Source organism: Myotis yumanensis, unplaced genomic scaffold, assembly GCF_028538775.1.
Source record: "Myotis yumanensis isolate MYYU_CA2020_CCGP unplaced genomic scaffold, mMyoYum1.0.hap1 SCAF_1, whole genome shotgun sequence".
NCBI classification, from domain to species: domain Eukaryota; kingdom Metazoa; phylum Chordata; class Mammalia; order Chiroptera; family Vespertilionidae; genus Myotis; species Myotis yumanensis.
The window spans coordinates 19,040,225-19,062,294 of record NW_027223752.1 but is presented as its reverse complement, the minus strand read 5'-3'; the positions used below and the strand labels follow the sequence as shown (position 1 = coordinate 19,062,294).

At 47.9% G+C, this 22,070-nt stretch overlaps 1 protein-coding gene across 4 annotated transcripts in view; it reads left to right on the top strand.

The window, feature by feature from the left end:
- KCNK10 (potassium two pore domain channel subfamily K member 10) overlaps positions 1–15,699 on the top strand; it is a 109,584-nt gene extending 93,885 nt beyond the window's left edge. For all 4 annotated transcript variants that reach the window (XM_070415399.1, XM_070415407.1, XM_070415416.1 and 1 more), the window contains 3 exons: positions 7,828–8,014; positions 12,161–12,303; positions 14,230–15,699. In XM_070415399.1, coding sequence (XP_070271500.1) covers positions 7,828–8,014; positions 12,161–12,303; positions 14,230–14,850 — 951 coding nt within the window. In that variant the 3' untranslated portion in view covers positions 14,851–15,699. The remainder of the gene's footprint in view (positions 1–7,827; positions 8,015–12,160; positions 12,304–14,229) is intronic.
- The last annotated feature ends 6,371 nt before the right edge of the window (positions 15,700–22,070 follow it).

Sequence of the window (22,070 nt, the reverse complement as noted above, 5' to 3'; positions counted from 1 at the left end):
AATTAGAAGAAATATTTTAATATTGTTATTCACCCTTTCTCTATAATAGAAGTGTCATAGATGAAAGAAAATTAGTAAAATGTATATGAAAATGATATATAAATTAATAAATAAACAATAACAACATGATATAAGAACAAAGAAATTATATAAAAACATGATATAAAAAGAACATTGATAAAAACAATAACTGATAAATTGATTAAATTTATTCTAATATCTCCCTGTATACCACATTAAGAGTAAAAACACTTTCAGAGTGCTTGACTGATCTCCCTTGTGATGAAGTATTTACAACTTTAATTTTAATGTACACACTCTTTGAACTTGAGAGAAAGCAACACACACGTGTGATTGGCACCAGCAAGGGCTTCATATGTATCGTCCATGCGCGAGTTGTTTATTTTTAAATTGCCAGTGCATGCCATATGTACTGGCCGGTCGGTTGGTTGGTCTGTCGGTCAGATGGATGTAGGTCGGTCACTTAGCCATATATATATGTTAAAAGCCACTGACTTTGAGAACAGAAAACTTTCAAAGATTTTAATTGAGGTGTTCCTGGAGTGGAACAGCTGAGAATTTTTATTGTTTGTGGATTTAAGGTTTTATCCATCCCAGAGACACCTATATTGGCATTTCAGTAATAAAAGCAATTTAATAGTAATATGAAAAGTGTTTTTTAAAAACTGCATGATGGTATCAGCAAAATACTGAGTTGGCCAATGTTAGAGAGTCAGATGCTAGCTATAACTTTATTTTTTTGTATAGCTACTATTTATTTGTGTATTCAGCTTTTGAGTAGGACATTTCCCATAGTCTCCATGGAGATTTTGCTGCATGAGTCTCACTAATGTGTGGTTACAGCATCTCTACCATGGGGATTATATGCAAATGGTATTTTAAAAGTTTCCTTGCCCTGCCCAGGTGGCTCAGTTGGTTGGAGCATCATCCCATTCACCAAGAGGGTTGCAGGTTCAATCCCCAGATGGGGCACATGTAGGAGACAATCCATCAATGTTTCTCTCTCTCGCTCGCTCTCTCGCTCTCTCTCCTCCCCCTTTCTCTCTCTCTCTCTCTCTCTCTCTCTCTCTCTCTCTCTCAAAATCAGTGGAAACATATCCTTAGGTAAGAATTATTTAGAAAGTCTCCTCAACATACAGAAAGCCAAGAGACATGAAAGGATGCTCAAAGTCACTAATCATCCAAGAGATGCAAATCAAAACAACAGTGAGGTACCATCTCACACCTGTCAGAATGTCTATCATCAACAAATCAATAAACAACAAGGGCTGGCGAGGATGTGGAGAAAAAAGAACCCTCCTGCACTGCTGGTGGGAATGCACATTTGTGCAGCCTCTGTGGAAAAGAGTATGGTGTTTCCTCAAAAAATTAAAAATGGAACTTCCATTTGACCCAGTAATCCCACTTCTTAGGAATATATCCCAAGAAAACAAAAACACCATTCAGGAAGGATATATGCACCCCTATATTCATAGCAGCACAATTTACAATAGCTAAGATTTGGAAACAGCCTAAGTGCCCATCAGCAGATGAGTGGATTAGAAAACTGTGGTACATCTATACAATGGGATACTATGCTGCTGTAAAAAAGAAGAAATTCTTACCATTTGCAACAGCATGGATGGACCTGGAAAGCATTATGCTAAGTGAAATAAGCCAGTCAGAGAAAGATAAACATCACATGATCTCACTCATTGGTGGAATATAATGAACAACATAGACTGATGAGCAAAAATAGAGCCAGAGTCATAGAAGCATTGAACAGACTGTCCAACCTATGAGGGAAGGCTGGGAGTGAGGGGATAAGAGATCAACCAAAGGACTTGTATGCATGCATATGAACATAACCAATGGATACAAATGGAAGGGGGGCCATGTGCTGGGGGTTGGGGGCAGCTGGGGAGAGGCCAATGGGGAAAAAGACTGATGTAATATATTAAACAATAAAGAATTAAAATTTAAAAATAAATAAATAAAATAAAAGAGGAAATTTAAAATGTAAAAAAATAAATAAAAAGTCTCCTCATAATCTATGTGGTGCTGCATGGATATTTGTTGTGATGTTGAAAGTAGTATTAGAAGTGGCCTATTAAAAAGAAATATTTGTGGAAAACATCACAATTTTGGAAAATAAAATCAATTTTTGTGTGAGGCAGTTCCTACTATCTTTTTATTTGGAAAAATTATTCTCAGTTCAATTGTATGACCCTGGCAATATGTCTGCATTTCAACAAAACAAAACTAAACCGTAAATGATAGCCGGTCATGTCTAGCTCCTGTCCTAGGATCTTTATCCTGGTATCTTTATTTTTGTGTAAAATCTCCAATGTCTGGCTAAACATCACAGCAAGTATACAATTTCTCACCTAGACACAACTTGGGTAGCTATTCTCAGAATTCTAAGAAACCACATAAAAGTGAAGAAAAAAAGCATGGTCATTGGAGAGGGGATAAAAATCAAGTAAAGAAATAGCCCACAGGTGAATGGAAATATACTTCCCCTCTAACATAAGCTTGTGGAAGTGAACAAACCGGGGCAGGGTGTATGCTTCCTGAGAATTGGACATGCAGCTCAGCCCTCTGAGGTCTGAAACTCGCCAACACTTCCAGAATGGTCCGCGCATACATACCTTCCTTGAAGGGACCTCTTAGAGCTGGCTCCCCTGCCTCCTGATTAATGACGCTTATTTCTCTCTTTGACATAATTGCATGTGTAATTTTGAGAATTCAATGAACCCCACAGAAGGCAGGTTTCGAGTTCTTCAAAAATTCCTACAGTTAACATCAATGGGACACAGGAAATAGTTTTGCATACTACTGTTTGCACAAGAAAACATCTAATCAACAAAGTGGGAAAACAAGATTTGGACAGATACGCACAACAATCCTATCACTTCTGCCCAAATATTGTATCAAACCATCTTTTCTGGGATAACAATTTTGTCAGTCCAAGAACACATTAGCTCAGTCAGATCTGGACTCTCCCAAGGTTTTTGCCAGCGGCTCTGCTTACTGGTAAATAAGCAATGAGATTTTGCCTAGCAACCCCACTTTGGAAACACAGCTTGATTCCCTGTGTTGGGAGAGGTGGGGGCAGGGCGAGGAAAGCCACGCCCGCCTCTCAGGTCCCTCTGCCGCGGGTTCCTGATGTCACCAACATTATCTGCAATTCTTGGCAGTTTCAGAAGGATGATCAAGCTCTAGGGGGAAATTAATTGAAAGGCAAATAAAAACTGCTTTCAAGATTGTGAGCTAAAACCATCTGGCAGCTCATTCTGGAGTCAGCATAGAAGAACCAATGAAGACTTTTCTCTTATTGAAAATAAAGTAATTACATGAGAAAGTGTATCCAGGAAGGGACGACCAACAGTGACCTGCTAAGCTAAACAAAGATGATCTTGAGCCAGCCCTGAGGGAACGTGCCTCAATAGCAAAGGGCAGCATCCAGTCTGGGACTGTCTACATCGAAGGAAATATTTGAACTTTGACATAAAAAAAAAAAACGGTTGCCCTGGCTGGTGTGCTCAGTGGTTAGAGCGCCAGCCCACACACCAAAGGGTGATAGTTTTGATCCCTAGTCAAGGGCACAAACCTAGGTTGTAGATTTGATCCCCAGACCTGGTTGGGGAGAGTGCTGGAGGCAACCAATTGATATCTCTCACATGTCATATCTCTCTCTCTCTCTCTCTCTCTCTCTCTCTCTCTCATTCAGCCTAAAAAATCAATGGGAAAAATAATCTCAGGTGAGGTTTAACAAAAAATAAAAACAGTCATTAGCGATCATTGAGCACTTAGCGAGCACTGTGCTGAGGGCTGGCACACTTATGTAATCTTCCAAACTGTCCTATGAGGTGGATTCTCTTTCTCCACAGAGATAAGGTGCACAGAGGAGTTGAGACACTTGTCGGAGATCGCTCAGCTGTTTAGCAGTGGGGACGGGATGTGTCTAGGCAAGCCGTCTGCCCCTAGACTCCAGGTCCTCAAACACCGCTTTACAGTATATCTAACAGTTCCAGGGGCCAACCAGACTAAGAAGCCCAAGATCGCCGAATGAAATATAAGATAGTCTGTGATTCTATCCTGAAAGCCACCGTTTCAAATGTTCAAATAAAGCAACTTTTTAAAAAAATATCTAGAGGGCAGAAAAAAACACAAGTATCTAGAATAACATATATTGCTAAAAACCCTACACCCACACCTCTTCCTTTTATACTGAAGTATGGGTATTCACATTTACACACACACACACACACACACACACACACACACACACACACACACACCAGGCACTTGATTTCTTAAGTCCCTAAAATACCCCAGTGGTTAAATTCTCCAAGCCTTTGAGCATCACCCCACTGTGTCTGGAGGAAGCCGCCCAGGGACAGATGCACTGGTTGGCTTGGGCAGTGAGCGGTGCTGACACGTGTCCCTGGCTCAGAAACTCTCCAGCAGACAGTCTAGGCCAGGGGTGGGCAAACTTTTTGACTCGAGGGCCACAATGGGTTCTTAAACTGGACCGGAGGGCCGGAACAAAAGCATGGATGGAGTGTTTGTGTGAACTAATATAAATTCAAAGTAAACATCATTAGATAAAAGGGTACAGTCTTTTTTTTTTTTTTAGTTTTATTCATTTCAAGCGGGCCGTAGTTTGCCCAGGGCTGGTCTAGGCTTTGTTACACACCTCCCTGTCTGCCACCAGACCAACCCCATCCCTCTGCTCATACCCTGGAGCCTGAGAGTGTCTCCAGCTGCCTCCAGACTTGCAGCCCTCCTCCCCGACCTCCGCCTCATTTCATCTGCAGTTGCATTCACATCCTAATTTATGACTTAACAGGTGTCTCACAAACATTTAATTCGCTTTAATTTCATTATGCGTTTGAGGAGGACGACTTATAAGTGGGGCGAGGAATGGTGTTCCCATTGCCAGCAGTTAATTAACCTCTGGTAAGATCTCTTTTGGGGCTCTGGATTTTTGCTCATGTCTGCAAACAAAACTAGGCTAATCATAACTACCTTCCCGGATTCTCAGAGGGGCTCAGCTGCCCCCACCGAGTCCTCCTATAATAGCCAATATGGAAATTCATACAATGGGTGAAACATTCCCTGGGGTTCTCAGGTAATTTATCCTGACATGATACTTTTATTTGTGGGGGGAAATGGTATTTCATGTACAGTTTCGAAAATATCAATAAAATATCTTTTTTTCCCCAGATGGCTTTTCTGAGGGATGGGCACGAACCCAATTATTGTTCCCTGTTCTACAGAATGAGTGTCCCCTGGGGAGTTAGGGCACATGACTTTTTTTTTTATAAAGAAGGATTGTAGTTTTGTAGCTTTTCTTATGCATGTTTAGGGAATATGTATTGATCCAGGAACTGGAGTGTAAATAGTGCTGACTTAGATTGGTGCAGATAATATTCTCCACTATAACTGTTCTTACTCATTTCATTGCCCTCTCCATTCTGCTATGTTGACTATACCTGGGACTCAGGATCCCAGTCAAGTGGGGCTGCTTTTTTGGGGGGTTTGATTACAGGTGAGCGCAGCTTCCCCCCTCTTCAGCTCTTGTTCATTGGAGCTTTCCAGTGAACAGGCAGCACTGATGTTTCTCCCCAAAAATCAGCAAGGAAGAGGGGGATGGGAGGAAGGGACACAGAACCCTAATCAGCCTTCCCGGCTCTGAGACCTAGTCATTTCCTTGGCTGTCATTTTGGGATGGAGCCATGTGGCCGATGGTAGGAGACTCTCTCTTAACCGTGTCTGTCCTGGGAAACCTGGCCCAGGTGTCACTGCCGGGACGGAAGCTTCGGAATTCCTGAGCAGGCGGTCCAGCCACAACTTTGTATTCTCCACCTTCCTTCCCAGAAGGGAACTGGGTGGCCTCTTCCTCGTGGAGGCGAGTCTGGTTTCTGTTGTTAGGGGACAACTCTGGCAACTTTGTTTGAGCTGGTGAGTTGTTAAGTGACTTGAAAAACTGTTTCTGGACTCTTTTCCTTACTCCCTGGACTGAGTTAATCACCTCAGAATCCTATTCTCAGCTCTGCCCTTAATTAGCAGCAGCATCTATGCAAGCCCCTTCACCCCTTTAGCTTCTGTTTTTGCATCTGGAAGTGAGGTTTCTGAGTGCACGGGTCCCTGCACTCTGAGCCGTCCGCCTCCTAATTCACCGGGAGGCAATGGCTGGAAAAAAGGTCACCTGGTAAGGATTTCCTGCGCCGACCGCCCTCCACGTGGTGGACTTCTGCAGAAAATCAACCCAGGCAGTGTGGCAAGGCCCGGGCATTCTGGTGTTCGCTGTAGAGTTATGACGGCATATTGTTTTGGTGAGGTGATTATCCTAGGGTCTCCCGAAGACAGTCTCTGGTGCCAGTTCCGGCAGCTTTGAGACCTTCAGGATCATTCAGCTTGGAGGCAATGCCAAGGTTGTCGAGTATGCATTCAAGGGGAACACCACTGATGCCTCTAACCCACCTCTGGCCTCCATCAGCGTCCTTCCCCTTCCAAATGCACTTCGACCTCTTCACTACTGACTCTTTCAAAAGCTGATGTGAGCTGACATGCCTGCTACCCATTTCAGACAGGGACCCTGCCATCCGGACTTCAACTCCTGGCCCAACAACACTTGTGGGCGATACAGCAGCAAACACGATGACCACAGCACAGCTCAGACACGTGTATTTAAAGGAAAAGTATAACTGTCCGACCTCAGCCGGGGAAGGAGGGTGAGGACACACGCAGAGACTTGCCTAGGGTCTGTCACAAATGTGAGTGGGGATGGCTGTGTTTTTTCACTTCAGCCCAACATTCTGGCCTGTTTTCAGGTCAGTTTTTTTGGTGTTGTGTTTGGTTTGGGTTTTTTGTTTTGTTTTGTTTTTAGAGGGGGTGGGGGGTTAGCAACATCACCCCTTTGACGCAAGGGAAACCAGGGAGAGACCCTCACCAGCACTGTGGAGAGCCCCAAAACCGGCCACCATGAAGACTGGCAGCAAGCCCCTCTTGGGAGTTCGTTATGTTTTCCACCGGTGAGGAGGGGAGACCAACGTCTGGCTGCACTCATGAGCCACGCAGAGGGCAGCTGAGGTCTGAGCCCAGCGGGGTTCCATGGTCGAGTCCATGAACCGGCTTCCTGGGGCCTGGGAAGCACCCAGAACACCTGAAAACACCTGCGTGTGCATTCTTGTAGGAGAAGGGCCATGGCTTTCATCAGATTCTCTCACAGCTGCCCCTGGCTGAAGGGGGGTTAAAAGCCACCGACAATTTTGCTCATTAGAATCCACACATGAGTGAAATCATATGGTACTTGTCCTTCTCTGACTGGCTTATTTCACTTAACATAATGCTGTCCGGGTCCATCCATGCTGTCGCAAAGGGTAAGATTGGCTAACAAACAAAACAGAAACAGACTCATAGAGAACAGGCTGACAGCTGTCAGAGGGGAGGAGGGTGCAGGGCAGGGTGAAAAAGGGGAAAGGATTAAGCAAAAAAAAAACCTCAAAGACACAGACAACAGTACGGTGGTTATTACAGGGGAAGGGCGGAGGGAGGGGGAGGTAGAAGAAGAGGGTAAAGGCCGGGGGGCGGGGGGCAGTAAAGGGTGATGGAAGGAGACTTGGGATGGTGAACACACAATATAGATGATATACAGATGATATATTTTAGAATTGAACACCTGAAACTTCTATGATTTTATTAACCAATGTCACCCCAATAAATTCCATTGTTAAAAAGCCTCTGACAGAACACATTGTCTTCTGTCTCCTGGCTCCGCAATGAAACTGACTTGTCGTTCTCCTTTGCTGTTCCCAGAAAAAGCAAGTGAGTCAGACCAAGATCCGGGTCATCTCCACCATCCTGTTCATCCTGGCCGGCTGCATTGTGTTTGTGACGATCCCTGCCGTCATTTTCCAATACATTGAGGGGTGGACGGCCCTGGAGTCAATTTACTTTGTGGTGGTCACCCTCACCACGGTGGGCTTTGGCGACTATGTGGCAGGTGAGCACCCCGGGCCTCCCAGTCACCAGGGCCCCCGTGGGTGGTGGAGAGATGGTTGGCAGTGCTTTTCAACTCCATGAGCAAAGGAGTTGTGAGAGAAGCGAACGACAAAGGCCCAGTATCCCCGCTGCTGTGCACAGGCTCATTTCAAGGCCGTGGTCCTCTGTGATCTAAGCAGCATCAGGCTCCTGCCGTGAGAGGGAAGGCAGCCTCTTCCTCCCAGGATGCATAGCGCCCTTATCGTCATATGAATTATGCATGAGTGAAATGAATTTCTCATTGAAGTTGGGGCTTCTGAATTGTATTAAGGCTCCTTGGATCCATCGATAAAGGCTATATTAGCAAGTAGCAAATGTGAAACCCTGAAAAGATTAGCACAGAGCTGAGCCTGTAAGGATCTGCAGCTTAAGCTTCCTGCCACACCTGAGGTGAGGGCCGTTGTCCCTGCAAAAGCTGTCCAGGGTGTGCCCACAAAGCTTAGGACTCAGTTGACAACCGAGAGCTGAGAGCTGCCCGCTGAGGGAATAGAGTGTTAACAGATTCTGCATGAATGTGGACAGAAGCAATAGCCTTCAGTGTGAATATAAATGCCCATGCGCTGGGTTTATGGAAGCCGAAGAAAACCACCATCACTTTCCTCTAGGGACAGAGAGAACTGAAAATGAGGTGGGACCCGGCCTCTTACAAGTGCCTACCACTTTGCCAGAGTGTGGTAGGAAGGCAGGAACAGGAGGAGGAGGCCACCCTATCCCCTCCTAATGGGGTAATTCCAGGGAGCCAGCCCACTGACCGATCCTTCTTTACTCCAAGAAGTGAGTGCTTTGCGTGAACACCTCCATCGTAAGTTCAAAATGGTGGGTGGTCTATGTGGCCTTGACCAGTCCCCAGGTCAGCAGCAGCCTGGACAGCTCAGGGGTGCACTCCCAGGCCGACCGTCCTTCATCTGGCATCTGATCTTGGCTGTGCCTTGGTATCTCCATGGCATATGGTGCCCATGACGACAGGGACCTGGTCCTTGGGAATCTGGGAAACAGGAGAGTCTGGGGAGGGGGGTGTGGAGGCTCCTCAACAGGTCAGTTCTGTGATACAGATAACCAGCACAGTGACCTTGTAGCTACTGCAACGGCCAGACTAAGATTGATGTCCCCGCTGTAGAAATAGCAGTTTCAATCTGTCTTCCTTTCTATTGACTAAGGGCTAAGAATTGCAACGTTGAAGTGATTGAGCATTGTGTATAAAAGCCTGGGAGCCCATCAGTCTTTCCTTCTGCACAGCGCTCAACCCCTTGTGCAATTCCTCACCTCGGGGGACAGTCCCCTGGTGCCACCTGACTAGGGGCCTGACACAGAGAAGCAGAGAAAAGGAAGAGGAACGGTTGTCCAGTTAATTCCTTGGCATCCTCCGGAGCTGGTCTGTGGGGAAACTCACCTGAGGTCCCAAATAAGGCTGTCATGGCAGCTGGCGTTTGAAACCATTTCACAAACATCTTTCCGTTCCCCCCAAGCGTAGTTTGCCTCAGAGCACTGTGCTGTCCCAGGGCTGCCTGCTAGAGGGCCCTGCTCTAATATTGTTCAGTTCAATCGGTCCATCTGCTCATCTGGGGCGCGGATAGCAGAGCCCTGGGAACATGAGATTTTAAAACTTTATGGCTTATATTTATTTGTGTTAGGCACCATGCACTGTGAGCACTTAGCACTTGACCTTACCTTTACTTACCTAGGAAGGGCGTGACCTCCTTAGTCAAACGTATGGTCCTCTTTCAATTCCCTTACTTACCACTGAGTACATAGCCGTGTTTCCTCTGTCCTGAGGTCGTCACAGATAGGGATCTCTTATCACAGAGCCGGCTGCAATTAGGCCAGGCCCTTCTCCAGTTCCCAGGTCTGAAGAATGCATGCCTTAAAAGACCGGAAGCTTTTCACAACCTTTTTGGCAATGTTCTCAGGGTGACAGGGAAAGATGCCCAGTTGTTTAAAAAGGTGTACTAACAAGAGTTGATGGTTGCTGCTATTGAACAAGGTATCAACTCTATTAAAAATATAACCGGAGCACCGATCACCACACAGTGCTGGTTTACTGGGCAGCTGACTCACTATAGGACAGAGAACATTATAGCATTTCACAGCTCTGACTGGGAGGGAGCACAGGGAAAGCCCCAAACTCTGGACAAGCCTCTGATAAAGAGGGAGAAAGGTGATTAATGTGCTGCTCGATAGCGCACCCTAGTGACAATCCTGTTGGATGATGGTGACTGGCTAAGGTAAATATTTGCTCTCAGATAATAGCCCCAAGAAGAAAGCTCAAAAACCACTTAATGTTGCATGAACTCCAGTAGCATCCTAGAGAAAGCTGCGCAGGGTGTGTGTGTGTGTGTGTGTGTGTGTGTGTGTACATAAAGAGGAAAAATAAAGCCAGCTAAACCAAACCACCAAACAGAGGGGGTCTGGAGCCCTTTAGCAATGTTTGGAATTCTAATTTTAATAAATGGCAGTAGCTGTTGAGATCTCATGAGCTGCATTGAAAAGTGGGTTGCCAGAGGAGAGGAGGGTTAGGGGACTGGGAGAAAGAGGTGAAGGTGTTAAGAAGAACAAATTGGTAGTTACAAAATAGTCACCAAGATGTAAAGTACAGCATAGGGAATACAGTCAATAATATTGCAATAACTATGTATGGGTATCAGTTGGGTATTAGAAATATTGAAGGGAACACAGTAAAGTACATGATTGTGTGACCATTAAGCTATACACCTAAAACCAATGCAAAATAATATTGAAAATAAGCCATGATTGGAAAAAAATATTTGAATATATTTTTATTGATTTCAGAGAGAAGAAGGGAGAGGGAGAGGGAGAGGGAGATAGAAACATCAATGATGAGAATCATCATTCAACTGCCTCCTGCATGCCCCCTACTGGAGATCGAGCCTGCACCCTGAGCATGTGCCCTGACCGGGAATCGAACCATGATCTCCTGGGTTGTGCATTGACACCAAACCACTGAGCCACACTGGCGGGGTGAAAAACATTTTTTAAGTGGGTTTAGTTGCATTGAGAAGAACCACAGGCCATAGCACCTGGCCCGCTGCTGCTATGATACCGTAAAGAGTTCAGTATGGACTCAGCGATCTAGATGAGGTTACAACCATGACCCAGTGAGAAAGACTAGTTATCACTCATCATGTAATAGCATAACTACTGGTACATAGATAATGTCAATTGTTTTAGGAATCACCACCTGCCTGGTTCATTGGGTAACACATCTCACAGAGTGAGAACGAGGCTGACATCAGTTATTTCATGGAACGTCCTCACTTCTTTCAGTGGGGGGGTTGGGCTTGGAACCTATTTTGCTCGGTTGCCTTTGGCAGTGCCTGCAGGAAGGCTAGAATAAATAGGCTTATTATTTGGGACAAATGACTGGTCAGTTCAACGCAACAACCATTCAATGCAATCAGGCAACTGGCCCATTTGGGTTGATGGATTTTTCCTGTAATCTCTATTTATAACAAAGGGATTGACTAGCTGGCCTTAAAGGTCCCATTTAGTTCTAGCCCGGCTGTGGTGGTTCTAATTACTCAGTTTAATTGACCCTTGGGATTCGCATCATGTAAACACCAGCCTCAGCATTAAATCACTATGGCTTGCATCAAAGTGTCAGGAATGCCATAAAGTCTAAATTTGCACTGAGCTCTTGGTAAATGTGTGTGCGCTTAAGAAGGAAACGGTTTCATGACTTCCAAACCATGAGGGATGATTAAATGGTGTGTTTTTTTATTTGTATTACATTTAAAGAAGTTTAAGAAAAAAAACAATTGACAACTGGGCCTGATCTGTTGTCCTCTAGCTCTAGTCATTCACTGTCAAGCTCAGGGAGAGAATAGGTGGATCAAGTTGGCAGGGGCATATTTCTGCTGTGGGTACTACGGTTTGTGGTCAAGAATCACAGGGAGTTCAGCCACAAGTCAGGCTCCTTTAGGAACGGGAACATCTTTTCCTTGTCTTCCAACCCCCATCACATCTCCTATACAGCAGGCCTAACGTGTTAGATGGTGATGAGCTGGCATCTCCGCTACATGGACCAGAATATGTTTGCTCCGCAAAGACCCCGTGCTAGACCCTGCTTCCAGTAACGTTTCGTTGTTTTCAGGGGGAAATGCTGGCATCAATTACCGGGAGTGGTATAAGCCCCTCGTGTGGTTTTGGATCCTTGTTGGCCTTGCCTACTTTGCAGCGGTCCTCAGTATGATCGGAGATTGGCTACGGGTTCTGTCCAAAAAGACAAAAGAAGAGGTAGGACCCCTTCCAGCTTCTACGAATGTTCCTGAGATTAGATGAGCTCGTGTCAAGAATCTCCTCTCTCTATTCTGTGGGCTGGAGTGTTTCTTACTCAACGGAGGGCTCACAAGGCTTCCTTGTTTGGGATCATTACCTAAAAGCCAAGTGAAATTGAATAGCAATTACTTGCGGATCCTTTTTTGGCAGGTGAGGAAATCTGGTGACTCATTCGCCAGCCCACAGATCCTGCAAAGAATAGTAAACAGCAACTTCGTTTTAAAAAATGGACTGAAAAGGAAAATATAGAACTAGTCAGCAGAGGTAGACTGTGGTCGAGTGAGGTGTGCAATTGCCCCCCTTTCAGCAAATGTATGGGGAGGCTTCAAAAAATCATAAAAAGCTTCAGAAAGCCCGCCTGTTCCTCAGGTCACAGGGCCTGAATGGAAATGCACTTGAACATCATGAATCTTCCCTGATTCTGAGTGAGACTGAAATCACTGAGCAGCGGCCAGCCCCGGGGAAGCGAACCCAAGGGGCCCCTTTCACCTGTACGCCCCCCTGGTGGTTCCATCTGTAGAAAGAAGTATACCCCAGAGCACGCAGCCTTTACTCTCGCAGCTAAACGTGCGTGCAAGCCTACACAAAGGCGAGAAAAGGAAAGTCTGGGAAGGAAAGGTAGATTCTTTGTGAGTTTAAAAAACAAAAGTCCATGTAGTTCTTCTAGGAAGAGGGGGAAAGAAATAAGAACGGAGGAGGCAAGGGAAGGAGAAGGGAAGAAGTAAAGAAAGGAAGGAAGATTAAAATAAATAGATAGATGATAGATAGATAGATAGATAGATAGATAGATAGATAAATAGGGGCAGCCTCCTGAAGAAAGCTGTGTACTTCCCGGGTACAGCCATTCTGCATGCAAGGGTCCAGGAGAAGGTTGCTGAGTGGAGAAACTTGCCCTCTCACTCCTGGGCACAATGTTGTTCTCCTGGCCTCCAGAACCCTAGCAATGCAGTCTCCGCCCAGTCTGACCCCCCAGGTAGCTAACTGGCCTGCTAACAATCAGCTATAAGGAAAGAGAAAGTACCACATACACACTGACTTTCCTCAGTGCCCAAATCTGAGTTCCTCATCCGTCTAGGAAAACACAGGACTTGTGCTATTTGCCGTGCCGAGTAAGAGCCCAGAGATCTGATAATGAGCTTCATGCAGAACTGGATTCTGAGCTCACCCCCTTCCTGCTCCCTCACCAGGGAAATTGGGTTACCCGGTGCCCTGAGGGGGGGGGAGGGGTCTTCTTAAACCAGGATGAGCCTGACAGCACATGGCCACGACCACAGTCCCAGCTTGCCCAGGGCTGAGGGCGGACCTAGGATACAGGACTCTCCCTTTTAAAACCAGGACAGTCCCGGGCTGACTCGGGACAGGCTGGTCACCCTCCCCAGAGGGGCGTCGGAGGGACGAGGAAGAGCAAAGGACCTTCTGAACATCTGCTCCGTGCCCAGGACTGAGCTAGTGCACGTCTTTCTCTGACATAACACTAAAAACCATCAGCTAGAGGTGACTACCCCAGTAATGTCCCAGGAATGAGACCATCCTATGAAAAGGCGGTGGGCACATCACGGGAACCCTGCAGGCCTGTCCAACTCAGCACTGCGCTCTCCCCCACAATGCCGCCAGCCTCTCCCCCTGGCCCATCTCCAAATCCCAAGCCTCCCTTGCTCCCCCAGCACAGACCCCTCCCTGAGCCAGATCAGCCAGGAGCCCATTAGAGACGGGTATTTAGGCGAGAGAGACCAGGGCAGAGGCAGCGTCCACTCCTGGCCCTGGGCGTTTGCAGCGCCCCCTCTGGGCCTTCCCGTAGGGGACTCCCCAGGGTGGGGGGCGCTGTGGGGCGCCGGGCAGAGCGCGATCTCTCAGCGGGCTGTTGCCCTTTCTGTGTCCCGCCAGGTGGGGGAGATCAAGGCCCACGCGGCCGAGTGGAAGGCCAACGTGACGGCCGAGTTCCGGGAGACACGGCGGCGGCTGAGCGTGGAGATCCACGACAAGCTGCAGCGCGCGGCCACGCTGCGCAGCATGGAGCGCCGGCGCCTGGGCCTGGACCAGCGCGCGCACTCGCTCGACATGCTCTCCCCCGAGAAGCGCTCCGTGTTCGCGGCGCTGGACGCGGGCCGCGGCAAGGCCTCCTCCCAGGAGAGCATCAACAACCGGCCCAACAACCTGCGCCTCCGCGGGCCCGAGCCGCTGCACAAGCACGCGCAGGGGGCCTCCGAGGACAACATCATCAACAAGTTCGGGTCCAGCGCCAAGCTCACCAAGAGGAAAAACAAGGACACCAAGAAGGCCTTGCCCGAGGACGTGCAGAAGATCTACAAGACCTTCCGCAACTACTCCCTGGACGAGGAGAAGAGAGAGGAGGAGACGGAGAAGATGTGCAACTCGGACCACTCCAGCACGGCCATGCTGACCCACTGCGCGCAGCCGCCCGCCGGGGTGGAGAACGGCATGGTCCCCGCGGACACCAAAGACAGGGAACACGAGAACAACGCGTTGCTGGAAGGCAGGAGCTAAAGGTTCCGGACACCGGGCTCAAGGAAGCGTTGTGTGTTTTTTATATTCACCCCGAGACACGTGCCTTAAACAGACTTCTCCTTAGTCCAAAATTACATAGCATTGGAGAATATATTTCACTGTGCCATAAAGGACTGAGGAAGTTTGCTCTGCCAAAAGGGATCAAAGAACAAGGACTCCGCTTCTGATGAGCAACCGCTGGACGCCCGGGGAGCGTTTGCACGCGTCGGAGGTGACGGCCACCAAGTGTCAAGGCCGACTGGCCGGTGGTGCTGTACCCCTGGGCAGCGCCGCCCTGGAGGGCACATAGACAAGGGCAGCTATTCCCTAGACCAGCCTTCTGAGAGAAGCGGGTGTGTCTTTTACACGGAGTCTCACTTCCTGAGCCTACCGTCCGTGATGTATGCACACCCAGAAGGGGACCGGATTGGGGGTGACCTGGGACTGGTAAGGAGGGTTTGAGTTGACATTTGGGGGTGTTGCTCTGAGCTTGAATTCTGATCCAAGCCACGCAGAGCATCCCTAGCCTTTCTCAGCTCCAATGAGTGTGTGCGGGGCCTGAGAGCTCCCAGAATTTGTTGGAAGCGGATCAGAGCACACGTATTCAAAGGTGCAGTTGCTTTCCTCATCACAAAAGAAGAAAAATAATCACAAACATCACACTGTGGATATCACCTCAACCAAGGCCAGAAGCCTACTGAACTTGGTCTTTCTCACGGGGGTAGGTAGTCCAAACGGACTGGCAGGCTTTGGTGAAACTTCAACCTCAACCGCTGCGTGGTTACAGGCAAAGAATCATGCATTTTCCTCAGTGGGTGCAATGGTGAAATAAACTGGTTTTGAAATGTTCACGTTCACTTTTCTAGTGGAACTTCGGTTGTAACCTGTTTTGATAAGAGGGGGGAGAAAGTACCAAAACTAATTGCCTTGCATGATGCCAGCGGCTTGCTGTTCTGTCTAGCTGATCCTAAATTTTTATAAAAATAGGCATCCTGCATGTCTGAGACACACCAAGGGGGACCATGGCATCATTCCATCTCAGGGCTTTTTGTCCCTTTGGGTGTCTTAGGGTAGACATAGTTACAAGAGCCAACTTGCTATCTCCAAACAGGAGGAAAACTAACCCCTCAACCAACCCTTGTACAAGAAAACTGAGTCGTTTTTGTTTGCAGTTTAAGTGCCATTAATGCCATTTTAAAAAATAATACTTAAAAGAAGTATTTCAAATATTTTGCCTTTACGTTTGGGTATTCCTTTATTTTGAAAGCATTCCTTTTCCTTGCTCGTTTCTTTATCTAGTACCTGCTATTGCAACACCAATTGGAACACAAAGGTGATCATTTCAAGGCAAACAGTAACCAACACGCGATACATGGTTGCTCGGTGAGGCGAGAACCTCAGTGAAGGAAAGTGGGGGGAATGGCTAGTCATATGTTTTGAGAGGGAGACTTTAAATGGATTTTTCCCTGAAAGGGAAAAATATGTACTAGGCCAACCAACCCGTGTGAGCCTCAGCCTTTTCCCTAATTGGCTGGTCCTTGGACTGGTTCAGACTTAGCTACTCAGGCCACACACAAGCATTGGGACCTGGGTGGTCATGGGCCTCCGCTGCTCAGTGCCTCCTTTGGGGGGCGGAGGGGGGGGGGAATTCACGTGACTATCACACAGGTAGATTTATCAAAAAATCCCAGGACTAGCGGAGACTTCCAGGGAAAATGATACCCACCCCATCCTTGACCCCTGGTACCGTGGGAGACAGCTCTCCCTTGCCTGGAGCACAGGCAGCACCCCCTCCCCTGCCCAAACTTGGAGGCTCTAAAGTTGGGCATTGCTCTGGGGAAGCAGCCAGGTAAGATCAACTTTGATGAGGCCCTTCCTGTCCGAGTCAGGTGTGGGTTAGTGCCTCCGTGGGGCTGGAGCAGCGGCTCGCTGGTGACATCCCGTGTCCCCGCAGCAATGAACAGGCGCTTGGGAAGCGACGTTTGTCCAGGTGTGGGCAATGGTTTCTTACCACGGTATCATGGCAGCCTGAAGAGATGTGCTTTAAGAAATTGGTAGATAACTGGGACTTTCTCATTCTGTCAAGTTAAAAGCTTCCTGATCCAACTGTTCATGGATGTCATTCATTTGGGTATCCACCCTCTATGACTTGGTACTTTCTTTAGAGTGGTGTGATGAAACTCTAGACCCGACAGCCAAATCTGGCAAAGAGGCTTCCCGGTCCTTTATCCAGTTACAGCGGTTCTCAACCTGTGGGTCGAGACCCCTTTGGCGGTCAAACGACCCTTTCACGGGGGTCGCCTAAGACCATCCTGCATATCAGATATTTACATTACGATTCATAACAGTAGCAACATTACAGTTATGAAGTAGCAACGAAAATAATTTTATGGTTGGGTCACAACATGAGGAACTGTATTTAAAGGGCCAGAAGGTTGAGAACCACTGACCCAGTGGCTGCCATGGGCCGGGCATTAGATTAGGCACTTTAAAAACATTGAACCTTCCCAATATCATAGCCACACGCTGTGGGAAGTGTTTGCAAACCCCTTGTAGAGATGAGGACACGGAGGCTCAGAGAGGCTAAGTAACTTATCCAATGGCACACAGCAAGAAAGTGGTAGAGCTGCTATTCAAAGCCTGTCTGACCAAAATCTGCTTTCGACTTTGCTACAATGCACCCTGGAGTGTGTGTGTTTGTGTGTGTGTTTGTGTGTGTGCATGTGTGTGTGCGCGTGTGTGCGTTCTGTGCGTGTATGTCTTTATAGTTTCATGGACACAGCACACAGAGGTGGGGAGAGCTCTACTACCAAGAGCATACATGGTCTTTGTGTAAAAATGGCCGCAAGTGTTGGCCTTGCAGAGTGATTGTACGTTCTTTTGGCTTTGATTGTGGGAGTCCTGTGTGTGGCACCCTTTCTGTATTGTTAAAAATGCCCTTTGAAAGCACTCTTTTGCACTTTACTCACTTACCTGGCAGAAACTCTGCACACAGCAGGAATAAACAAGTCACAGCACCAAAGTGCACACTTGACCAAATGGAAGAGGTGATGGTGTGTGCATGGACGCTTCCCCGGTTGCGTTAAATCACAGTAGTATAAAGGGATTGCAATGGCCCTTGACTGAGAGTGGGAACATCCCCCATGTATGTAACCCTCTCCCTGAGGACAAATGAGGCCAAAACCCTGATGAACAAAATTAGAGACGAGCCCTCCTCTAGGGAGCGGGAACTAAACACATGTGGGCAAAGCGTTTGACAAACTATAATGTGGTCTCCAAAGGAGACACTGAGAGGGAATAGGAGGTTGGACTCCTCTTCGTGGGGGGTGGCCAGTTATTTTGAAGTTGCTTGAATGTTACTTTTCAAAGGTGGGGTCAAATAGCAGGTAGAAAACATGTGGATAAGGCAAAGCTGCTACAAAGTCTTAACGCCCATGAGCACAGCCCTGCCCTTCCAACCGCCACCCCACACCCCACTGTAAACCTGGAATAGACGTGTTGACTCTGCACACAGAAAGGGCACCTGTTCAGGGTCTTTAGCCGGCAGTGTCTTTTGCTTCACCTGGTCATTAGGGCCTGACTTTTTCTTCAAAAACACAACTGGGGGTTTACTGGTGAGAGCCAAGGGTTAATTTGAAGAGACTGAAGCTCAATACGCAGTCCTAACCCAATTGGGGCTTCAGAAATTTATCACTTTGGGGATCAGGCCTCAGTGTGTGTGTACGCAGGGGTGTCCCTGGCCTACAGTTAAGGTGAGTGGGACTATCTGGTTGTGCTCTACCGGTGCCAGCCTGGGATTGTGGGGAACCCTATCCCCTTGCCTACATTTCTGTTACCTCATCAGCACATCTGGGGAGTTGAACAAAGATCACTGTCAAGGTCCCTTTTAGTGCTGCAGTTCTCTGACCAACAGTCCCTGGTCTACAACCTAAACATCTTAAGCATGCGTATTAGCTGGATTTGTGAACACTGACTAATGGCTAACATGAGAGCTTACTCTCCTGCTCTTCGGGATTCGTGTTCTGGGTGATTGATGGAGACCAGATGCATCTGAGAGCCTGCTGTCCAAATTAGGAGTGTGCCCTGTTGTAGGCTCAGTCTACGGCACACTGTCACCTGGAGGGCTCATGCTATGGGGGCATTTTTTGCATGGTGTTAAGACTATTTGAAGAATTTTAAGCTGTTGCTATTTGCAGACAATTGTAGTCAAGGTTCCTTCCCCTTGGTTGCTTCAGGAATTCATTTACTATAGACATCTCTCGCTCAAACACACACGTACACACATGTGCACACACACACACACGCACAGGAAATGGCAACCATTTCACACTGAACGCCCCATTGTGCTAGACATTAGCAAACCGCCCCCTTGCCCCTCTCTGAGATGATATCATTTCCTGGCTGAGTCCATGCCTTCATCTATCTGTGGGCTTGGCTTTGGGGAGAAGTGAGAGTGTGGCCAGCATGTGGGCAGGGCGGGTTTTTACTCACTGGAGGGGGTAAGAATGTAGACCATCCAGTGGGTGCCACAGTGTCCGAACCATAGGGAAGGCCCAAGAAAGCAAACAAGCCTGCAGAGACTCTGAAGAAAGAGAGAAGAAAAAGGCAGTCCTGTATTTCATGCCCCTGCGTTCCACATCCCTCTCACGTTTCCAGGGGGGGGTCACGCCTTCTCACAGTGAGGGTGCAATTGTGTGCAAAGCAGCCGCTGCATGAGCAGAGGGAGTTTCTGGGGGTATAAGAGCGAGTTAGTCACGGCCTTAAAAAACACGAACAGTAACTCTCAGAAGCAAAGGGGACTTTACTTCGGCATGGTAGGCTCGGTTAATTCTGCAGAAGGAAACTTGGCAGCAGCGGGCCCATGGCGTGGCCATCCAGAAAGCCCTGCCCTCTGTCCCGGCACCATAAACCAGCTGCCCCGGACCTCACCCACAGATCCCCCTCCACGTGAACCTCAGTTCTTCCCCCTCCACCCCAGGGCGGGCCCCAAGTCACCTGACATCAACACGGCGGCCTGGAGGAGAAATGAGAGGTGTCTCTGATTTAACTGAGCACCACCATAATCACAGGTGCCTAAGAGATTTGGAATCTGCTTTCTGTTCTCGGTTCTTAAGAGAAAAATCTCAAGTAGTTTCCTGTACTTTAAAAAAAAAAATCCTTGCAAGGACTCCCGCCCCATCCCAGACGTGTGCTGTAGCAGGTAATTGACAAACCTCTCCTTTGGGGTCAGGGCGCCCAAGCTGGAAGGGAGAAGAGATATGCAAACCAACCCACATGCCAGCCTCAGGCCTGCCCACTCTTTCCGTCCCAGAGTCACAGGCAGGGGACCCGGTGACGACGAGGGCGACAACGATAAACCCATGAGTGGAGGTGTCTCGCCTGTTTTTCTCTCTAGGATTTCATGGTGCTTTAAAAAAAAAAAGGCATTTTACAGAAAATAAGGTGGGGTGGGGGGAGGAGGGAATTTCGTAATGTTCTTAGGAAAAATACAAAAGCACATTTCAATGCGCCGTGCTGCTACTGTCTTTATTTGATGATGTAATTTTTTTTTCAATGATGGAGAAAATTGCAACAAAGACCTTCTGGAAGATCCAATCCAGTGTCTCTCCTGTTTTCCTTTCTTTTGTTGGGGCCGAGTGCGGGTGATAGCGGATGGGTTGGAATCTGCACTCGGGACCACGCCCCCGCCCCCCACCCCCACCCCCCATCCTGGGTACAGGCTCCTAGCCTGGCTGGGCACTCACACGTGTTCATCGGGCAGAGCCTATGGAAATTCAGTCTTGCAGGCACAGGAGCCCGCCACAACCCAGTAAGAGCACCTTAACACAACCCCATATTGTAGTTACTTGCACCTCCTCCACAGTTTTATTTGATCCTGATTGGATGTCCCTGGAGGTTGGACAGCACCGTGTCACACCATCTAGGCGAAACACTAAATTTGGACATTGTGACAAGCCTGCCATTGTGACAATGTAAAATGAACGGCCCCCTGGGTGCTCACATTTCCAAGCTCTATTTGGTTTTGCCCTCTGCCGTGTGTCCGCCGGCCCTGGGCTTGGAGTAATGCGTCATACAGAGAAAATGCCCACTATTTTTGAGCACCTACTACGTATGAGGCTCTGTGCTAGGCAGTTTACAGACGAGTCTGTAACGTTAAGTCTCCCAAGTGAGGCAAGTTGCGCTTCTTCACTTTGTGGATGAAGACTCTGAGGCTTAGAGGGAATCAGAAGCGTCCAACCCCAGCAAATCAGCTCCAAAGCTGAGTCCCTGTCACCAGGTGTGCAGCTGTGTGGGGCGTGTGCTTTGCCCACTCTTCCAATCAAGGTGACAGGTGCGGTGCTTTGCGACTTGTCCTCCCTGTCTCTCCCTTCCTGTCTGTCAGAGAGGCGAGCCCTGAGGTCAGAGTGAATGCCTGGCTGTGGGACTGAGCCAGGTCAAGTGGCCTAACATGGGTCAAAGCCAAGAGCCTCACCCGGGCTGACCCAGCATGACCACTGGGTCCGGGGCTGGACAGGGACAGATCTGGCTCATTTTGTTTGTTTGTTTGTTTTTATGGACCTGGCACAGTACATGGCACATGGCAGGAGCTCAGAGTGATCTTTCTAAAATGCAAACTGGTCATGAATTTCCTTAGCCTTCGAGATAAAACCCAGGAGCGCTGGTCTATCAGGCCTGTGTGCCTTTCTGCCTCATTGCACACCAGCTCTGCCACCATCCTTGCTGAATTACCAGCAAGGTGTGCAGATGGCCCATGCTTTCGCCTTCCACCTCCAGGTCTTCCACCTCCAGGACTTCCCTTTTGAAAGTCCTCCTCAGCCTTGCTGCCAGCATCCTGGGAGGAGAAGGAAGGAGAGGCGGCCGTCTTCCTGCATCACATCCTTTCTCTCATTGAGACTGAACTGTGTGAAATATGAGTTGGCATGTAAGAGCAAGATCCTTGTGGAAAAGAATACTAGGAGAACATGAAGAGTCTCCCCAGTCTCCCCAGCCAGTTGAACCCGTGGTTGTTGAAGAAAGAAAAGAGCAGACAAATAGTAAGAGGTGTCAAGAAACATGTATGATGGGGCTGATGATGACAGTGACAGTGTTGGAGTGAGACAGAAAAGCAACAGTGAACAGAGTGATAAGCAGCAGCTTCCTATTGTGGTGAATGAAGATTCTGATAGATTTAACTTCAAAGAAGAAAAAGAGAAGAGACAAGAAGCTGATCTGTCATATAA